Raw genomic sequence first — 21,191 nt, forward strand, 5'->3', positions numbered from 1 at the left:
GAGCTTGTAGGCCTATGATCTTCTTCATCAATGGATTCCTTTGCTTCTTGGAAGATGAATGGCAGCGGAAGGGAGAAGGAAGAGAGAGAGGAGATGCCACTTCAAGGAGAAGATGAGTCTAAAAGAAACTCACCACCATAGGAGGCCATTGATAAGAGCTTGGAGGAAGAAGGAGATGAATGAAGGGAGAGGAAGAGAAGAGCACGAAATTTTGTGCTCTAAATGAGCTTTGAAATCTAAAGTTTAATATTCAAATGATCAAAGTTAAAAAAAATGCACACACATGACCTCTATTTATAGCCTAAGTGTCACACAAAATTGGAGGGAAATTTGAATTTCAATTCAAATTTCACTTGAATTTGAAATTGAATTTGTGGAGCCAAACTTTGGAGCCAAAATTTCACTAATTATGATTAGTGAATTTTAGTTATGGTTCAGCCCACTAATCCAAGATCAATTCCAAGATTCTCCACTAAGTGTGCTTAGGTGTCATGAGGCATGTAAAGCATGAAGGACATGCACAAAGTGTGACTATATGATGTGGCAATGGGGTGTAGTAAGCAAATGCTCACCCCCCCCCCCCCTCTAAAATTTAATTGGATTGAGCTTCTACCAATTCAATTAAATTTATTTCCCAACACACATCAAATATTCACTTAGTGCATGTGAAATTACAAAACTACCCCTAATACAAAAACTAGTCTAAGTGCCCTAAAATACAAGGGTTGAAAAATCCTATATTTCTAAGGTACCCTAACTACATTATGGAGTCCTAAATACAAGGCCCAAAAATAATGAACCTTAATCTAATATTTACAAAGATAAGTGGGCTCGTACTGAGTCCATGGGCCCGAAATCTACCCTAAGACTTATAAGAATCCTAGGGCCTTCTCTTGCATCACTGGCCCAATGTACTTGGAGTTTTCTATCCAATGCCCTTGCGGGGTAGGATTGCATCATTCCCTCCCCCTTGAAAAGGATTTGACCTCAAATCCCAAGGTTCTTGAAACTCTGGGCTTTTTTCCTCAACACCTGTGAAAAGAACAAAAACATATGTATTAGTGGTGTTTAGTATGTTGAAGTAAGGTAAGGTCTGAAAACTCATTTCCTGGGCATCTTCCCATGAAGGAACATGGTTCCTCACCAACTCAATGAGTGGTGTTACAAGTATAGAAAAATATGGGGAAAACCTTTTGTAAAAGTTTGTTAAGTCATGGAAACCCCAAATTTTTCTTACACTTGGTGGAGCGGGCCACTCAGGAATGACCTTTATTCTCTTAGGGTTCATGGGAACCCCTTGATCACAATTTAAAAAATTAAGAAAAGTAAAGCAATAGAACATACCTTTTTCTGTATTTTCATGTTGATTATTCCTACCAAAAAGTATGACAAACCTAAGGTGTCCCATATGAGTACCTAAGTTTGTATTGAAACTAAAAATAAGAACAAACCTACCTAATGAGTCCCTATGTACATAAATCATGAAGATGTTGGGTGCACGAGTGATTTTACAAAAGAGTGTTGCACCACCCAAATCATTCATTATACCACCTATTGTAGGGATTTGGTGCCTAATAATACCTATTTTGGGCACCAACAAAGCACAAGGATATAAGCTCTTGCGAACCAAACCCTCATCCAACAACTCCTTTACTTGAGGAATAAACTCAAGCCTAAGAAGTGTGGCAATGCTAACAAGTGTCTTTTTACAAAGGAGAAAATGTGGAGGTTGTTTAAGAGGGGAAATTTCTTTAATATTTGTCTTTATTTCAAAATGTCTTTCCTTCTTAGCTAACCTCTTGGAGGAGACACTTACCTCCTTACACTCCTCCTTAACCATTAAAGGTTTTCCTTCTTCTTGGGGATAGATTTCTTCACTAGATTCTTCCCCTTTTGCTTCTTCACTTTCACTAGAGGAAGGTGAAGTAGTAGCCTCATCTTGGCTACTATAAATGTCTTGGCTCCTATAAATGTCTTGGCTCCTCATAATCATGGTTTTCTTGGTGGAGCATTGAGAAGTAATGTGTCCTCTTCCAAGACATTTAAAGCACTTTATGGAGCTAGTCTTTTCTTGCATACTAGCCTTAGGGGGTTGCTTTTCTATTGTCTTCCCCTTTTCATCATTGGGCTTAGAAGGCGCTGCCCCTAAGATGCCTAGACCTTGGTCTTTCTTTGGATAAGAATGATAGCCATAAGATTTTAAAGTAGGCTTTCTTTTAAGTTTTTGCTCTACCCTTATTTCCCAATCTAAGTAAGCCTCTACATTGTCCTTTCCATGGAAGTATGGGAGTTTAATGTTAACCTTTTGAGGCTTTCTTTCATTTTCTCTCCTATGGGAGTGAGGTCTAAGATGTGACCTATGCCTTCCTTCATAATAGTCACGAAGTTCTTCACTTAGGCTCTTGCAAGAGTTATGACTAATATAGGAGGCATGTTTTTCTCTTTTCATTTCTTTCCTTATTTTTCTTCTTTCTTCCTCTCTTATTTTCTCTCTTTCATCTTGACTTATTTCTTCCACTCTTTTTTTTCCCTTTTTCTTTTCTCTCTTGTTTTTCTTTCCACAACATAAGGGATCTCAACTCATGTAATATCTTATACAAGGGGTCCTTAGGAGTAGAACCCTCACCATTAACACTAGATGAAGAATGAAGACTCATGTTGGTTCCCAAGTTATGGTTCTTTCTTGTTGGGGGTTTGAAAACAAAAGGTAAAAGAAACTATGGTTGAAACTAGCCAAAATAAACACTAAAAGAGGTGTGAAAAATAAGGTACAAACTAATTGGTAAAAGGAAAGCTATCTAGGCGGTTTGACAATGGAGGGTAAAGGAAATAAGCTATGAAAATAAGCAAGAAATTAAAGTGCAAGAAATGCAAACTAGGCGGATCCTAAGAGTGTTTGGATGACCTCATTTAAGGTTCCCAACAAAACACTCACTATCCTAAGGGGAAATTGCCTAAAATTATTACACACAAATGGAAGTAGGGTGACCTAGCGGAGGCTCCCAACTTACTTCCATTGAAAGGCCTTTTTGTTACAAAATTTGAAAGCAAAGCAAATTGCCAATTACAAAATTACAAAGAAAAAAATTCCTCAATTGTGGTGGCTATTCTCTCTTTAGTGTTTCACTCAATTTGGAGTGCTTTTTAGTCCAATAGCTCTTAAGGTGGTTGGCCCCTTGCTTCTTGACTCAAATTCTTCAAGATATGACACCAATCCTCCTTTCCAATTCCCTATATGGCAACTCACAAGCAAGGAAACAAAGAGACAAACAATAACCAAAGACCAAAAAATTAAATGAAAGCTAAACCAATAGAGTTTTAACAAGACAAATTTCCAAGGATTATTCAACAATTAAAGCAATGAAAAGCATAAAAAAGCAAGCTAGGACTCAAAGAGAAACCTAGAATGGCTCTAGAGTAGAGTAGAAAATCTCTAAAAAAAAGACTCAAGAAACCTCTAGTTTTGGCACTTTTTTTCACAATAATTTTCAATTGAAATTTCATAACTAGGATTGGTATAAAATAGGCACCAATTATAGAACAAATTTTGAGCCAAAACAACAAGCACACTTTCCTTTCACTTTTTTTTCCTGGACACTGATTTTTCTGCCAACTTGTGCGATTTTTCTTATTTTTTCCTTTAATCCAAATCGCTTGGTTATTTTTTTATAATTTTGGTCCAGATGTCTAGAAAATTCAGTAAAACTTTCAGCTCTAAAAACGTAGTGACCAATTCCCAGTAATTTATACAAGTTTATATGTTCAAGCTGCCAGCATCAGCGATTTCAACCTAGAAATCAAGAGTAGTGTTTATGTTGCTTAAGGCTTGGATAGTTACAATTTGTGTTTGATTATGCTCAATTATCTTGAATAACACAATTCTAGAGAGCTTAAGACTTATTTTGATTCACAAATCCAGCCACAACTCAGCACCACAACTCAACTTCATCATAGGCATCATGTAGGAAACTTAGAAAACAAAAAAAAGTTCAAGAACAAGACTACTTCTAGGAATTGATTTAGAACATGTTATGAACTAAATAACATGCATGAATTAGACTCAAAATTCAAAAGATAGGCTAAGAATGACAAGAATACATGAACAAATGTATCTAGAATTTAATCAACAAAATAAAATTCTACACAAACTTAGAACATAATGTGACAATTACTATGACTAAACATGACTCTAAGACAACATGGATTAAGTGATTTACACTTAAATTTTTGAGTTTTTTTTTAATCAATATTTTGGAAGAACATTTAGATATAAGGTTCAGCACAAGAATATTATGAATGAAAAATGATAGAACCTAAAATCAACACAAAAACATGATTCAAGAGTAGATCTACAAAATTTGAACCATAGAAATGCAAGAACAAGTGTAGATCAAAGATTTAATCAGTTTATTTTTTTGAATCTACTCTAAACAGCACCAAATCACAAGACAATGGAGGATATACATGGAGAATAAGATGAAGAACAAAGAATTAAATAGAATTCACCGAACAAAAAGATAGAGGAAGCAAAAGAACATCACCTAGATGAAGATGCTCTTGATACCACATGATGTAAGCTCCATTGGAGCTTGTAGGCCTAGGATCTTCTTCATCAATGGATTCTTTTGCTTCTTGGAAGATGAATGGCAGTGGAAGGGAGAAGGAAGAGAGAGAGGAGACACCACTTCAAGGAGAAGATGAGTCTAGAAGAAGCTCACCACCATAGGAGGCCATGAATAAGAGCTTGGAGGAAGAAGGAGATGAATGAAGGGAGAGGAAGAGAAGAGCACGAAATTTTGTGCTCTGAATGAGCTTTGAAATCTGAAGTTTAATATTCAAATGATCAAAGTTAAAAAAAATGCACACACATGACCTCTATTTATAGCCTAAGTGTCACACAAAATTGGAGGGAAATTTGAATTTCAATTCAAATTTCACTTGAATTTGAAATTGAATTTGTGGAGCCAAACTTTGGAGCCAAAATTTCACTAATTATGATTAGTGAATTTTAGTTATGGTTCAGCCTACTAATCCAAGATCAATTCCAAGATTCTCCACTAAGTGTGCTTAGGTGTCATGAGGCATGTAAAGCATGAAGGACATGCACAAAGTGTGACTATATGATGTGGCAATAGGGTGTAGTAAGCAAATGCTCACCTCCCCCTCTAAAATTTAATTGGATTGGGCTTCTACCAATTCAATTAAATTTATTTCCCAACACACATCAAATATTCACTTAGTGCATGTGAAATTACAAAACTACCCCTAATACAAAAACTAGTCTAGACGCCCTAAAATACAAGGGCTGAAAAATCCTATATTTCTAAGGTACCCTACCTACATTATGGAGCCCTAAATACAAGGCCCAAAAATAATGAAACCTTAATCTAATATTTACAAAGATAAGTGGGCTTGTATTGAGCCCATGGGCCCGAAATCTACCCTAAGGCTCATAAGAATTCTAGGGCCTTCTCTTGCATCTCTGGCCCAATCTACTTGTAGTTTTCTATCCAATGCCCTTGCGGGGTAGGATTGCATCATATCCATAATGCTGAACGAAAGAAACTTTAGTGTGAGTATAAATCAGAGTGAAGTTCCTTCTACCCATGTGGATGATAAAAAGGTCTAGCACATTTGATGTTAGTTTTTGCAAAAGCTTTGGATGCAAGTTACTTAATGTTAAATTTAGCTTAGAGTGTGTTTGGATGAGAGAATTTAAAATTCTAAGAATTTCAAATACTTCAATTGAAATTCTTATATTTTTAAAATGTTGTGTTTGGATAAAAAAAATTAAAATTGTGAGGGTGAAAGAAAATGAATGCAAAGAGAAGACAAGATATGCTTAGTGTGCTTCCAAAGAGAAGAGTACTTATGCGGCATGGGAAGTCGCAGGGAAAACAAGACACGGCGGCGTACTCCACCACACCCGATCACAACATTCAGTCAATGACGTAAGGCATGACTCAGGCTCTCTGCACCGGCGAGCACCTCCGCCGCATGATGGATAGCAACGACTGCTCCCCTGACTAGCGGGTGCAGTTCTACGTGTCCCCTGACGCCCACACCCGATCGATGTTCCACGAGTTCAGACAGTGTTTCTTGAAGAAGAGGATCATCGACGTGAGTGAAGATTTGCGAGTTCGAGAACATGATTTTGGGAACTTTCAGGTGGAAGAGAGGATGAAGGTTATAAAGGAAATACGCAAACGTTTTAGAAGATTCTTCTATCAAGAAGAGAATTTCAATTTCTCACCTTTTAGAAGGAAATTGAAATTCCACATTTTTAGTTGCTTAAAATTCTGTTTTAAAATTCCAAAAATTTAAATTCTTCATAAAAAAATCCAAACAATGAATTTTAGATTACAAAAATTTAAATTCTCTGATAAATTACTTTTCTCAGTTAAAATTCTCTATCCAAACGCACTGTTAAGCAATTTTTTTTTTTGCTTAAGCCAATTTCTCATAGACAATTGTGAATTCTGCTATTTCACAAAATTTATTTCTCCCAAGGGTTCCAATACTCAAACCCAACTTATCCAAACATTCACAAATGATTCAAAATTCATCCCAACACTCAACACAAGTTCAAAATTAACAATGAATTGAAATAAACAAGCTTAAATCAATAATTCTCAAATCAAGAGCATTAAACAAATAGAAATTAAAAGTGCTTTGGGATATTCTGATGTGATCCTTACTAGGAGCGGATTGCTTGATATAGGTTACAGATTTTTGGATGACGCCACTTCAAGAGAGGGAAGATAAGTTAGGGTAGACACCACAAGGATTACCTTGATAAGTCTGATATTGGTTCAACGAGGAACCCAGAGAGAAGTTCTCACAAAATTTTATCAAATGCCAAAAGTCCCTCTATTGAAAATGAAATCCATACATATAGAGTATCTAAACAAAAAGATAGAAATAGACATGGGCCTTTAAAACAGTTTGGGCCAAAATTACAACGAAAACAAATTATAAATAAAAAAATATAACATATTTGGAATGAGCCTTCAAATTAGTCTAGGCCTTCAGCAACAATTAATATTCTTAGTAGTGCCTCTGCCTCTGCCTCTGATCTTTCATCCTTCTCCACTTGGGCTTTGTTAAGTGTGTTTGCTACCATTTGTTAGAGGGTATCCACTGACTATTTGGTCCTACTCTTGGTCATAGATCCCTGTATCTGAGCAGTTTTTGGATTCTCATCATTCCTTCCTTCTTGGAAAGCATTTGCCCTCAAATGTTCAAAATTATCACCTAGTTCAAGTACCACTTCCTTCCTATTCTTGTTGGCTTGCTTGGCATAACTTTCATTCTTCTTTGTAATTTGAGCCTTCGCTTGCTCATGCAATATTTTCACATACTCAACTTTAGCCTAAGCTGACCTGTTAGGCAATGAAGCTCCTGGAAGGAGATCAATTTGATGTCCTATGCCTCTTGAAGGTAGCAGTCCATGAGGAATCTCCTTGGGAAAGACATCTTTAAATTCCTGCAATAAGGGTTCAACACTAGGAGAAACAAAAATAGTTAACTCATTAGAATTATCAGTAGAAATTTTACTGTCTTTGTAATGCAATAGATAGAGTGGCTCACGAGCAAGTAACACTTTTCTCACTTCACTCGCCTTTGATAAACAATTAAATTTTCTCTCATGTGTATCACTCTTCCTCTCATGTGTATCACTCTTTCTCTCAGGTGTATCACTCTTCTTTTTCCTATTCCTCTTTGATGTTTCACTCTTTTCTTTCTCTTGTTCTCTCTTTACTCTCATTCTGATTTGATCATCACACATTTCTCTAGGGGATAAAGGATTAAGAATAATTTTCTGGTCATGGTGCTGGAAAGAAATGTTGTTGGTGAGGCCATCATGCATTGCTTTGGTGTCATACTGTCATGGTTTTCCTAACAGTATATGAGTCGCCTCCATTGAAACCACATCACACAACACCTTATCGTTGTATCTTCCAATGGTGAGACACACCTCAACCTGCTGAGTCACTTTTACCTCTTCATCTTTACTAAGCCACTGAAGTCTGTATGGCCTAGGATGGGGCTGAGTATCCAAATTCAGTTTGGACACTAACCTGGAACTTGCAACATTGATACAACTTCCTCCATCAACAATTAAAGAGCAAAGCTTACCATTAATTGTACATTTGGTGTGGAAAATATTTCCTCTTTGGTGTCATTCAGTGGCTGCATCTGACTTCCTAAGTGTTGGATCAAGTGGCCTCAGAATAATTAAGAAGGGGGGTTGAATTAATTATTACTAGACCTTTACTAATTAAAATTTACCCTTCTTAGGAATTTACTATGTTGTTAAGAAAGTAAAGAACAAAAATATAAACTTAACCAAAAGTAAAAGCGGTAATCAAAGTGCACAACGAAAATTAAAAGAGTAGGGAAGAAGAAGACAAGCACACAAGAGTTTTATACTGGTTCAACAACAATCCATGCCTACATCCAGTCCCCAAGCGACCTGCTGTCCTTGAGATTTCTTTTCAACCTTGTAAATTCATTTACAAGCAAAGATCCACAAGGGATGTACCCTCCCTTGTTCTCTTTGAACAACCTAGTGGATGTACCCTCCACTAGAACTGATCCACAAGAGATGTACCCTCTCTTGTTCTCAGTCACAACAACCCAAGTAGATGTACCCTCTACTTGTACCACAAAGGATGTACCCTCCAATGTGTTAAGATAAAGTTCTCAGGCAGTTAGTCTTTTGAAACTTTGTGAAGGGGGAAACAAAAGAATTCTCAGGCGGTTAGTCCTTTGAAATCTTTTGTTTATAGGAAAGGGAAGAATCAAAAGAATTCTCAGACTGTGTCATTTTGAATTCTTTGACAAAGGAGAAGGGAGACACAACAGAATTTAGGCGATTAGGCCTTCGTTCTTTTGGAAAAGGGAGAAGAGAGACACAAAAAGAATTCAGGTGGTTAGTCCTTGGCGAATTCTTTTTGGCAAAGGGAAAAGGGAATGAAAAAGATGAATAGCACAAGTTTTGTTTTCAAGGTTTGGAAAACCAGAAAACTTTAGAAAGCTTTTGGCAAAGGAAGAAGATGTTCAAAGAGATTCAAAAAAATGTAAAAGATTGTAATGAATTGTCTTGAAAATGCAAGGACTTGCTTTTATAGACTCTTCATGTCTGGACAAGAAAACCATTTTTGAAAACCATTGGAAGAGTTATATCTTTTGATTCTTGTTCAAAACTTATCACTGGTAATCGATTACCAAATCATTGTAATCAATGACACAAAGCATTTTTGTGAAATGATGTGACTCTTCACATTTGAATTTGAATTTCAACGTTCAAACACATTGGTAATCGATTACCAAATCATTGTAATCGATTACACCATTTTGAAATCAATTGGAACGTTGTAAATTCAGTTGAAAGCTTTTTGAAAACAAAACTTGCCACTGGTGATCGATTACAATAAACTGGTAATCGATTACCAAAGAGTAAAAACTCTTTGGTAAAAGCTTTTGTGAAAACTTCATGTGCTACTCAATATTTTGAAAGCCTTTTTAGTACTTATCTTGATTGAGTCTTTTCTTGATTCTTGAATCTTGAGTCTTGAATCTTGATCTTGATTATTCTTGATTCTTGATTCTTGAAAACTTGAAACTTGAAACTTCTCTTGAAACTTTCTCTTGATTCTTGAATTGTTCTTGACTCAATCTTGAAATCATTCTCTTGGGCTTTTTGTCATCATCTTTGTTATCATCAAAACACCTTGAATCAATCTTGATTCATCATCATGAAACAATGAAACTTGCTTCTACACTAAGAGCCTTCTCACCATTAGTATATCACCCTGCATAGCTTCCTCCTCAAGCTCTTCTTCCACTTCTTCTTCATTGATTTCAGATTCACTGGTGATTTCTCCATCTGCCTTTATGATCATGGTCCTCCTAGTTGGACACTCAGAAGCAATATGTCCTCTGCCTAAGCATTTGAAACATTTTATGTTTCTGGTACCAGTGTTGGATGATGAGGCAGAATTATGCTTGGTTTTTGCACTAGAAACTACTAACTTTCCATGGGGACTAGACGAGTTGCCTCCCTTCTTCTTGGATCTGTTGGTCCAGTTCTGGTTGAAATTGTTGGATGAGTTACTTATTGCTACAATTTTCCTCTTCAGCTGTTGTTCAACCCGGACTGCCTTAGTAAGTTGCCAACTCAAATACATTCTGCGCAATCTTTACCATCAATTGTTTTGCAGGTTACAGGGTGTGCCATCTGTGGTGAAGCTCATAATCCTGGTTGTTGTATCCCCAATGAAGAACCAACTCATGAAGTCAATTATATGGGGAATCAGCCAAGACAAAATTTCAATGCAGGTGGATATTCCGGATTTCAGCATGGCCAGCCATATAATTCAAAGAGGGACAGTGGAGGAATCACTGTGGAAACCAGTTCAACATAGACCAGGGTGGTCCATCTAACATGCCACAACAGTAAGGGCATAGTCCCTATGATTGAACAACGAAGCTGGAAGAGACTCTAGCTCAATTTATGCAGGCCTCAATGTCTAACCAGAAGATCACAGAGTCCGCCATTAAGAATCTGGAGGTCTAAGTGGGCCAGCTCACAAAGCAATTGGCGAATAGGTCGTCAAGCAACTTTACTGCAAATACTGAGAAGAATCTGAAGGAAGGATGTAAAATTGTAATGACAAGGAGCAAAATGGCAATTTAGGCCGATGAAGGAAAAGTTGAGAAGAAGGTGGAGGAACATAAACAATAGCTGGCAGCTGAGCCGGCACTGGAATCAGTTCCTGACTTTGTTGAACTTGAGGAAGTTGTGGAAGATGAAGATGACCAACAAGAGAGAGAGACACCAATAAAAGATAGTCAAGAGGGAATAAAGATGAAGGAAGAACAAGAAAAAGAAAAACAAAAAGAAAAAGAAACAGAAGAAGTAGAAAAAGAAAAAAATCAGAAAAATGAAAAAGGAAAAGAGAAGGTTGATGAGGAGAAAAAGAAGAGCAAGAGTGAGGTTTCAAGAGAGAAAAAGAGAGAGATTACTTTAGATGAAGGCAAGGAAGTACCATATCCATTGGTACCTTCCAAGAAGGATAAAGAGCGACACTTAGCCAGATTTCTTGACATCTTCAAGAAGTTGGAGATCACTTTGCCTTTTGGAGAAGCTCTCCAACAGATGCCACTCTATGCCAAATTTTTAAAAGACATGCTGACAAAGAAGAACCGGTATATCCACAGTGACACAATATTTTTGGAAGGTAACTGTAGTACAGTCATTCAACGCATCCTTCCCCCGAAGCATAATGATCCCGGAAGTGTCACTATACCGTGTTCTATTGGTGAGGTTGTTGTAGGTAAAGCTCTCATAGACTTGGGAGCTAGTATCAATTTAATGCCTCTATCCATGTGCTGGCGACTTGGAGAGATAGAGATAATGCCCACATGTATAACCCTCCAGTTGGCTGATCGCTCCATTACTAGACCGTATGGAGTGATTGAGGATGTGTTTATTCAAGTCAAGCAGCTTGTATTTCCTGCAGATTTCGTGGTTATGGATATAGAGGAGGACCCTACAAATTTCATGGCCAACTATATAGTAGATATGGGGAAAGGCAAGTTAGAATTGGGTGTGGAGGATCAGAAAGTCTCATTCGACTTATTTGAAGCAATGAAGCATCCAAGTGATATGAAAGCTTGCTTTGATCTGGACAAGGTAGAACAAGAAATAGAATTAGCTGCTATAGCCATGGCACTGCACTCTCCTTTGGAAAAAGCATTGATTAATCATGTAGAATGTCTTACTAAAGAGAAGGAATGTGAAGTGCAAACTTGTATTAAAGAGTTGGATGGTGCAAGAGAAAATTCTGAGGGACATACTGCATTTGAAGAATTGAAGAACGGTGGGCAAATATAAAAACCAAAAGTAGAATTGAAGACCTTGCTTGCACATTTGAAGTATGTATTTTTGGAAGACAATAACTCTAAACCAGTGATTATTAGTAGCTCTTTGAAGAAAATAGAAGAAGATCAGTTGGTGCAGATTTTGAAGACACACAAAGCTGTAATTGGTTGGCACATATTTGACTTGAAAGGAATTAGTCCATCTTATTGCATGCACAAAATCAATATGGAAGCTGATTATAAACCAGTGAGACAACCTCAAAAAAGACTGAACCCAATCATGAAAGAGGTGGTGCGTAAGGAGGTGCTTAAGTTGTTGGAAGCAGGCCTTATTTACCCCATCTCGAAAAGTGCATGGGTTAGCCCTGTGCAGGTTGTCCCCAAGAAAGGAGGTATGACAGTCATAAAAAATGATAAAGATGAGTTAATATCCACAAGGACTGTCACCGGGTGGAGAATGTTCATTGACTATCAGAAGCTTAATGATGCCACTCGGAAGGACCATTATCCACTTCCTTTCATGGACCAGATGCTTGAAAGACTCGCAGGGCAATCCTATTATTGTTTTCTGGATGGGTATTATGGCTATAATCAGATTGTTGTAGACCCCAAAGATCAAGAGAAGACTGCTTTCACCTGCCCTTTTGGTGTATTCGCATATCGGTGCATCTTTTTGGGCCATCTTTTTTAAGGGGTGCTTATCAAATCTTGAAAGAGTATTACAGAGATGTGAAGAGTCCAATCTAGTTCTTAATTGGGAGAAATGTCATTTCATGGTTCAAGAAGGAATAGTGCTGGGGCTTAAAATTTCAGTAAGAGGAATAGAGGTGGACAAGGCAAAGATTGGTGTAATTGAAAAACTTCCTCCTCCAATGAATATCAAAGGAGTGAGAAGTTTCTTAGGACATGCAGGGTTCTACAGGCGATTCATAAAAGATTTCTCAAAAGTCGCCAAACCACTTAGCAATCTATTGAATAAAGATGTTGCTTTTGTATTCAATAAAGAGTGCATGGAAGCATTTAATGATCTGAAAACCAGATTAGTGTCTACTCCAGTAATTACAGCACCAAATTGGGGACAAGAATTTGAGTTGATGTGTGATGTGAGTGACTATGCTGTAGTTGCAGTGCTTGGACAATGGAAGGGAAAAAATTTTCATGCTATATACTATGCCAACAAGGTTCTAAATGATGCACAGGTGAACTATGCTACCACAGAAAAATAAATGCTGGCAATTGTCTATGCGCTTGAAAAGTTCAGATCTTATTTGGTAGGCTCAAGAGTTATCATCTACACCGATCATGCAGCTATTAAATATTTCCTCAACAAGGCTAATTCCAAACCCAGATTGATAAGATGGATCTTGTTGTTGCAAGAATTTGATTTGGTGATTCGGGATAAAAAGGGATCGAAAAACATTGTAGCTGACCATTTGTCTAGATTGGTGAATGAGGAAGTCACATCGAAATAAGCAGAAGTTAGAGATGAATTTCCTGATGAATCATTATTCTTGGTGAGTGAGAGACCTTGGTTTGCCGATATGGCTAACTTCAAAGCTGCAGGAATCATCCCAAAGGACTTAACGTGGCAGCAGAGGAAGAAATTCTTACATGATGCTCAATTCTATATCTAGGATGATCCGCACTTGTTCAAGATAGGAGCTGAAAATCTCCTACGAAGATGTATGACACAAGAAGAGGCCAAGAACATATTATGGCATTGCCACAATTCTCCATGTGGCGGCCATTATGGTGGAGATAAGACGGCGGCCAAGGTTTTGCAACACTGTGATCAATGTTAGAGGATGGGGGGTATATCAAGAAGAAATGAAATGCCTCTACAGAATATTATGGAGGTTGAGGTATTCGATTGTTGGGGCATTGATTTTGTAGGTCCCTTCCCTTCATCTTTTGGCAATGAATATATACTAGTAGCTATTGACTATGTCTCTAAATGGGTTGAAGCAGTGGCTACCCCGAATAATGATGCTAAGACTGTGATAAAGTTTCTGAAGAAGAACATTTTCTCAAGATTCGGGGTGCCTAGAATTCTGATTAGCGATGGCGGCACACATTTCTGCAATAATCAGCTACAGAAAGTGTTGAAGCAATATAATGTGACACACAAAGTAGCATCACCTTATCACCCCCAGACCAATGGGCAAGCAGTAGTATCGAACAGGGAATTGAAAAATATTTTGGAGAAGACTGTAGCTTCTACTAGAAAGGACTGGTCTATCAAATTAGATGATGCTTTATAGGCGTACAGAACAACATTCAAGACTCTGATAGGCTTATCTCCATTTAAGATGGTGTATGGCAAGTCTTGTCACTTCCCATTGGAGATGGAATATAAAGCATACTGGGCCTTGAAGTTTTTGAACTTTGATGAAGCCGCATCTAGAGAACAAAGGAGGCTGCAGCTTTTGGAGTTGGAAGGGATGAGATCAACTACTTATGAATCTTCAAAGCTGTATAAAGAAAGGGTCAAAAAGTATCATGATAAAAAGCTGCTCAAGAAGGACTTTCAGCCAGGACAACAGGTGTTACTGTTCAACTCAAAACTTAAATTGTTTCCTAGAAAGCTTAAATCAAAATGGTCGGGACCATTTACTATCAAGAAAGTCCGACCCTATGGAGCAGTGGAGCTTTGTGATCCTCACTCTAACGATCCTGACAGGACATGGGTAGTGAACGGACTAAGGTTGAAGCAATATCATGGTGGAGCTATGGAAAGATTGAACACTATTCTACACTTCAAAACAGAATAACAGGATGATGCGTCAAGCTAGTGACGTTAAAAGAGCGCTTACTGGGAGGCAACCCAGCTTTTCTTTCCTTTTTCTCTTTTTCAACCCAGATCCATTCTGGAATTGAGCTTTCATAGTTGGGCTTAGCCGCAAGATGCGCTAAGCGCCAACCCCTTACTATTTTTGAATTCTTGGAAGTGCGCTTAGCACGCTTGTTGCGCTAAGCCAGAACTACTCTTTGTAAGTTGAAGTGTGATTGTGCGCTAAACCTCACCTCTTAGGCTAAGCGAATATTGCAGAAATTTTTGTGTTGCAGAAAGTGCTAAGCGCCACCTGCTGCGCTAAGCCCCAAATGCTCACTGGAATTTGAAACTTCAAGTTGGGCTTAGCGTGAGGTTAGGCTAAGCGCTTGGGCTTTAAACTCAAACGTCACGTTGGCACGCTAAGCGCAGCTATGCGCTAAGCACGCCAAACAAAAATGCTAAAATGAATTAGAACTTCCATAGGCAGTACCTTTACACAAACCTTTTGCTTCTTTTGTTGTGCCTACCTTCTGCGTGTGTGCATTTTGCTATTGTGCCTCAAGTACTTTCTGCATCTTCCTTGCTTCTTCTTGCATTCCATCACAATCCAAGTAAGTAGTGCTTCAGTTTCATTTTCATTTTCATGCTTTGAACCTTAGGATAAACGAATTCTTGCTTTGTTAGCTTGCATTGCTGTTTAGGTTAGGGTTTCTAGCTTTAGGGTTTGTTATTTTAGGATTTAGGTTGAGTTGTAAGCCCATTAGGGGCAATGCTGCTAAAAGGGGTGAGGACCCTTGTGTTTCTATTTGGAAATCACGATGAACGTGCTAAGCGTGCTTGTTGCGCTTAGCCTGTTCATCGCAGCTGTTAAATTTTTGGATTTCCAGATGATCACGCTAAGCGGACCATGTCGCGCTAAGCGTGTTCATCCCTGCTGATGAACGAAAGTGATGAACTCGCTAAGCGCGTCTGTGCGCTAAGCGGGACTAATGTTCCAGACATTAGGATTTTTAAATTTTTTCTCAGCGCTAAGCCTGACCTGTCAGGCTAAGTGCCAATATGCTTCTATTGGTCAGTCCTTTGAATAAGGCTAAGCGCAGCTGCTGTGCTAAGCCCTTGTTGTGTATTAAGGAGGTTGAGCTAAGCGCGCCCTGCTATGCTAAGCTCAACTCTCTCACTGTTTTTGAGTTTTTCTGGTTAGGCTAAGCGCGCCCTGTGTGCTAAGCCTAAGGGTCATTCTGGTGAGGCTGAGCTAAGCCCAACATGCTACGCTAAGCCCATACCCTCTTCTGTTTTGAAAATGGTAGATTTAGGCTAAGCCCAGCATGATGCGCTAAGCCTAATCTGTAGAAAAATATTTTCTGTGTCTTCAGGCTAGGCGTGAGTCTGCTGCGCTTAGCCCATGAGTAAAATTTTATAAGGCACGCTAAGCCCAGCCTTCTGAGCTAAGCGCCCAGTTCAATTTTTAGCGTTATTTTTTTGTTTTGTTGAAAATAACCTTGACTGATCTTATTGTTTGATCTTATATTTTCATATGGCATCAAAGAAGAGAAAGGCACCTGCCACACCTTCCCAGGTTCGATATGACCAATCCAGGTTCACTTCTCCTGAGGCCTGGAAAGGTACATTGACATTGTGGTACCCAGGAAGATACTCCCGAAAAGAAATATGGTAATCTACCACACTGAGTTTGATGAGTTCAAGGAAGAATTGGAGAGAAGAAAATGGGATGAGGAGTTGACCAGTTTTGATGAAGGCAACATTAGTGTTACCATTGTGAAAAAGTTTTATGCTAACCTCTATGATCCCGAGGATAAACCACCTAAGCAGGTGAGGGTGAGAGGCCATTTGGTGAAGTTTGATGAGGACACGTTGAATACCTTCTTGAAGACCCTTGTAATCATCGAGGAGGGGGAGACATTATTTGCCTACTCTAGATTTGCACTCTTGAGGCCTGATCCTCAAGATTTGGCTACTAAGCTCTGCATCCCAGGGAGGGGATTTAAGCTTAATGTTGATGGTCAGCCTCTGAAGATCCTCAGGAAGAACATGACTACACTCGCTCAGCCTTGGAGTATTGTTTCTTACTCCAACTTGGTCCCTACCTCCCACACTTTTGACATCACACTGGATCGGGCCAAGTTGATTTATGGCATTATTATGAAGATGGACATGAATCTAGGCTACCTCATCTCCCCCCAGATTTCTATCATTGCCCAGCATGACTCCTCTAGAGTTGGATTTCCAGCCTTAATCACAGCTTTGTGTAAAGCTAGAGGAGTCACATTAGATTTCAGATCTTTGGAGAGCCTTAGTCCTGCCATTAACTTGGCATATATAAAGAATTGTTGGAATCTAGATGATCCAACAGTGACATTCAGAGGGCCAAGGAAGGCCAGGGGTAAGAGATCTGAGGCTCCCCCTACTTCAGCAACACCAGATACTTCTGCTCCTTGTTCATCTACTTTATCATATACTTCTGATAGAAGCAGGACTGAATAACCACATTACCAGGGATGGATTGTTGGGGTTTTGGTTTTCTGAATATGTTGTTACAATAATGCTTTTTAAGTTAAGCCTAATCTTACAAGAAAGATCTGCAGACGAAGCTTAGGTTAAATTAGTCTAAACTTATGAGGGATCAAGGTTTAGTATTTTAGGCTACAGCATAGAACACAAAAGCATGATTGATTAGAGAAATATCTTCATATGCATCAGCTTGTTTGTTAGAAATACCCAATGCTTTTTACCTATTGCTGTCAACTTTTACTTACTTGCATTTACTGCTTTTACCATAGAAGTAGTTTATTTCTGTTTTTAACCATTGTTTATCAATGTTGTTCCAACAATGTCTTACTTCTGAATAAAACTCTGTCTAATAAGCAAGTTCCCTGAGTTTGATACTTGGATCACTCCATTTTAATTTTAAATACTTGATGACCCGGTGCACTTTCTGGTGTTTCATTTCCCTTGAATATAATTGTTCAAAATTGGAGAAAAAGTAACTGTAGGGGAAAACCAACACCTTCCATAGCAAGGAAGCTCCTTTTACAATGAAGAAGAGGAATTAAGAGAAATTGCTTGCTTACAAAGGAGTGGGGATGTCTCCTCCACCTCTAGGAACCTCACTATCACTCAAAAACTCACAAATCTTCCTAAAAGATCAAAACTTGGCTTCTTTGCTCTGTTCTTTGCCTCTGTGTATTTCACTCTTCAAGCTCTTACGGCTATTCAACACTCTCTATTTCTAACCTCTTTTTCTATTCCAGGCTTAAAAAGGGCTCACTGACCTCGATGTCGCGCTTAGCGCGAGTAAGTGAATTTCCACTCAGCGTCAAACTCGCGCTAAGCCTGGAAGGTGACAAAAGACTCGCTGAGCGAGCTAATGACGCACTGAGCGTGTGCCTGCGTGACAGATTTCCTTCCAGATTCCTCCTATCCGCTAAGTGCGTTGATGCCTCACTTAGCGGATGACATTCGCTAAGCGCATTGAGGGCGCTTAGCGAGACATCAACTTTAGCACTTCTTCAAAATAACTTCTTTTTGCCTGAAATTGAAGAGAAATTGACATTAATTCCATACACAAGGCTTTTATTGAGCACAAATAAAAAAAAAAGAAAAATTTATTTACAATCCTACAAAAAGAACCATAAATTGGGGAAAATATATACATTTTGTAAAAATTTTCTATACAAAAGTTAGTCGTATAAGACGACTAACAAGTACTTACTGACAAAGTTTGTACTATTTCCATGCAATATGAAGTATGAAACATGAGCATCATCAATGCACTGACCATGGATAATTAAAGATTCTAAGTCATCCCCTTTTCTCTCTAGGAATGCTTGAAACTCTTTAAAACACTATTTCCCCCTCTAGGGATATCCAACATGGTCACCATACCCCCCATGTACATACACATCATATATCATCACAATAATATCATCAACATCAACATCATCTCATCTCAACATCATCATCAACATCACAAGCAATCACATTCCACATACATACATATAAATTCATGTCTGGGATTCACATTCCCCAGGTCTTCAAGCAACATAAACCTCATACAACAACAATCTATAATACCACGAGACTCATTTTTTTTAAGGAAAATTCTAAATTAAAGAGGAAAACTATAGTATTCAAAACAAACTCTTATGCCTATTTAAAATTTAATAAAGAAGTAAATAGAAGAACAAATATAAAATTTTGGGCAGAGTATCATCTATATTTAAGACTTTTCCCAAAAATTCCAATCAATACAACAACAACAACATTGACAATTTCAATCAGTAGTAACAAACCTATCACATCCCATTAGTTAAAAACACAATTTTTCTTGAAAACTATCATGCACATCAATAACAAATATATCACATCCCATTAATTAAAAACACAGTTTTTCTTGAAAATCAGCATGCACAGGGATAGACATACATCCCCATAATTGGGTTCCCTGACCCCAACTATGGTATCAAAAGCTGTAAACCAACAATAAACTCCCCTCACCTATCTATATCTCTCTCTTAGTTCCTTGCGGTGTTGTTCTAAGATCTCTTAGGTTCACGTCCGTTCGTCCAAACGCAGAGCTCTATATACGAAATCAAAGATAATTCAATATAGATTTTAAAGACAAGGTTAATATTAACTTTTGGGGTCAAATACTCATTCAATTTAAAAAAAAAGGCTAAAGGGGTGTGTTGAGATTCATATCAAAGAGAGGTCATTTTGAAATTCTGATCAAGCTATTGTGACCAAGGTTCAACGAATGTTACAAAAACAAAGTCTATTTTATAAAAAGGAAAATTTTACAACGTCTCTTTTTCAAGGGTTTTTCAAAGGAAGTGTAAAAACATCCAATAATGGTTCCCAAGTCAGAAGAGATGCAAAGATAAGCTCAAACTAACAATGAGAAGGCTTAGAATCACATTTACCTCAAAGAAACCATGAAGGAAGTATTGGAGGCTTCATTCTCTACCAAATCCTCGAGTTGAGTTTTGAAGATTCCACTCCGATTAAACTGTTCTTCTTCGTGTGGTGATCCGACGGCAAGCAAAGGCGGCTCGTGGCGATCACCGGTGGTTAGTGATGGTGGAGGAGGAGCTTGGGGGTGTTGGGGGAGGGTTTAGGGGAAGAGAAGGAGAAAGAAAATGGCTTTTTTACACTGTTTGACGTATTTGTAGTCTGCAACACTCGCCCAGGCGAATTTGACTCGCCTGGGCGAGCTGATCCAGCTCAAATTTTACTGCTTCGGTAAAAAACTCATTTCTCATACTCAATATGTTATGATGCAAATCCCAACGATCGGAACATGGAGAGTCTTAGGAACCTCCAGAAAAAATTTGAAGACGATCCAACGGTTAACGAATCCAAGATCGTAAATTTGAAATCTCATAATTTCAACTTAGCTCAACAAAACTCCACATAACTCAACATTCACATCAAGAAATTCACACATGACTGATTCAGGCTATACCTCAACTCATTCAAGTCAATCATATAGTCAAATAACACGATAAATACAATTAAATATCGATTTACAATTAAACATCGATTCACACATGACTAATTCAGGCCATACCTCAACTCATTCAAGTCAACCATATAGTCAAATAACACGATAAATATAATTAAACATCGATTTATAATTAGTAATATTTTAGGGTGTTACATAGATCCCCTATAGGGTCACACGACTCGCCCAACAAGGTTAGGCTCACCTAGTGAGTAATGCTCTAAAAAATTCACTAATACACGACAAGCTTGTCTCACCCAATGAGTCTACAAACTCTATAACTCGCAATTTCAAGGTTCTCGCAAACCCAAACGTATCTTCATTACTCTCTACCTCTCCAAACACTCACAAATGATTCAAAACCATCCCAATACTCAACACAAGTCCAAAAAAACATAAATCAACCATCAATTAAACATATACAAGATTTCATCAAGAATTCCCAAATCAAAAGCATACAAGGGGCAAGGACTCTAAAGGAAACCCAACACCAAATTCCACCAACCCACAAAAATCAAACATGCTTTGAAGCATAAACAACCCTTCCAATCAGATTAAGCAATAGACCATAAGGTAGAGTTTTCCTTACCTATTGTCTACAAGCTTAGGTCTTGAAAAAGAGGAGAGAATGAGAAGCTTTCTACTCAACAAAGGGGTCACCAGCACAGGAGAAAGGAGGAGAGCATTTTGCCTTAAAGAGCATCCAACTTCAATTGAGTGGGTTTCACCATTATCAACTCTCTCAAATAATGTATGCATTATATGAGAATCAAATTTAAATCTTTAGTGACAGATCTAGAAGGGGTGTGGCGTCCCTAAATAATGACTGGTTTAATAGTAATAAGTTAAATAGCAAAAACCATAGGAAATTTTCTTTTTCTTTTTCTTTTTCTTTTTCTTTTTCGTTTCTTTCCCTTTTTCACAGTACTTAAGTTTAGAAGGAAAATTATCACTATAGAGTCCTGAATGACCAGTTCACAACTCTATTCGGAGTCATTTCTTTCTGAT

The 21,191-nt window shown here is 38.0% G+C and overlaps 2 protein-coding genes across 2 annotated transcripts; both read left to right on the top strand.

The window, feature by feature from the left end:
• Positions 1-11,194: 11,194 nt before the first annotated feature.
• LOC100798886 (uncharacterized) lies at positions 11,195-11,902 on the top strand. Its single transcript, XM_006580656.1, has one exon. It carries the CDS (start codon positions 11,195-11,197, stop codon positions 11,900-11,902), a length of 708 nt encoding a protein of 235 aa, XP_006580719.1.
• Positions 11,903-14,198: 2,296 nt separating this feature from the next.
• Positions 14,199-14,660, top strand: LOC102663647 (uncharacterized). Its single transcript, XM_006580655.1, has one exon. The coding sequence runs from the start codon at positions 14,199-14,201 to the stop codon at positions 14,658-14,660; it is 462 nt and encodes a 153-aa protein (XP_006580718.1).
• Positions 14,661-21,191: the final 6,531 nt, after the last annotated feature.

This window comes from Glycine max, chromosome 5 (genome assembly GCF_000004515.6).
Source record: "Glycine max cultivar Williams 82 chromosome 5, Glycine_max_v4.0, whole genome shotgun sequence".
NCBI classification, from domain to species: Eukaryota; Viridiplantae; Streptophyta; class Magnoliopsida; order Fabales; family Fabaceae; genus Glycine; species Glycine max.

Bases quoted from the DNA above. Each gene is read 5' to 3' on its own strand.
- LOC100798886 (XM_006580656.1), top strand. From the start codon at position 11,195: ATGCTGACAAAGAAGAACCGGTATATCCACAGTGACACAATATTTTTG.
- LOC102663647 (XM_006580655.1), top strand. From the start codon at position 14,199: ATGGTGTATGGCAAGTCTTGTCACTTCCCATTGGAGATGGAATATAAA.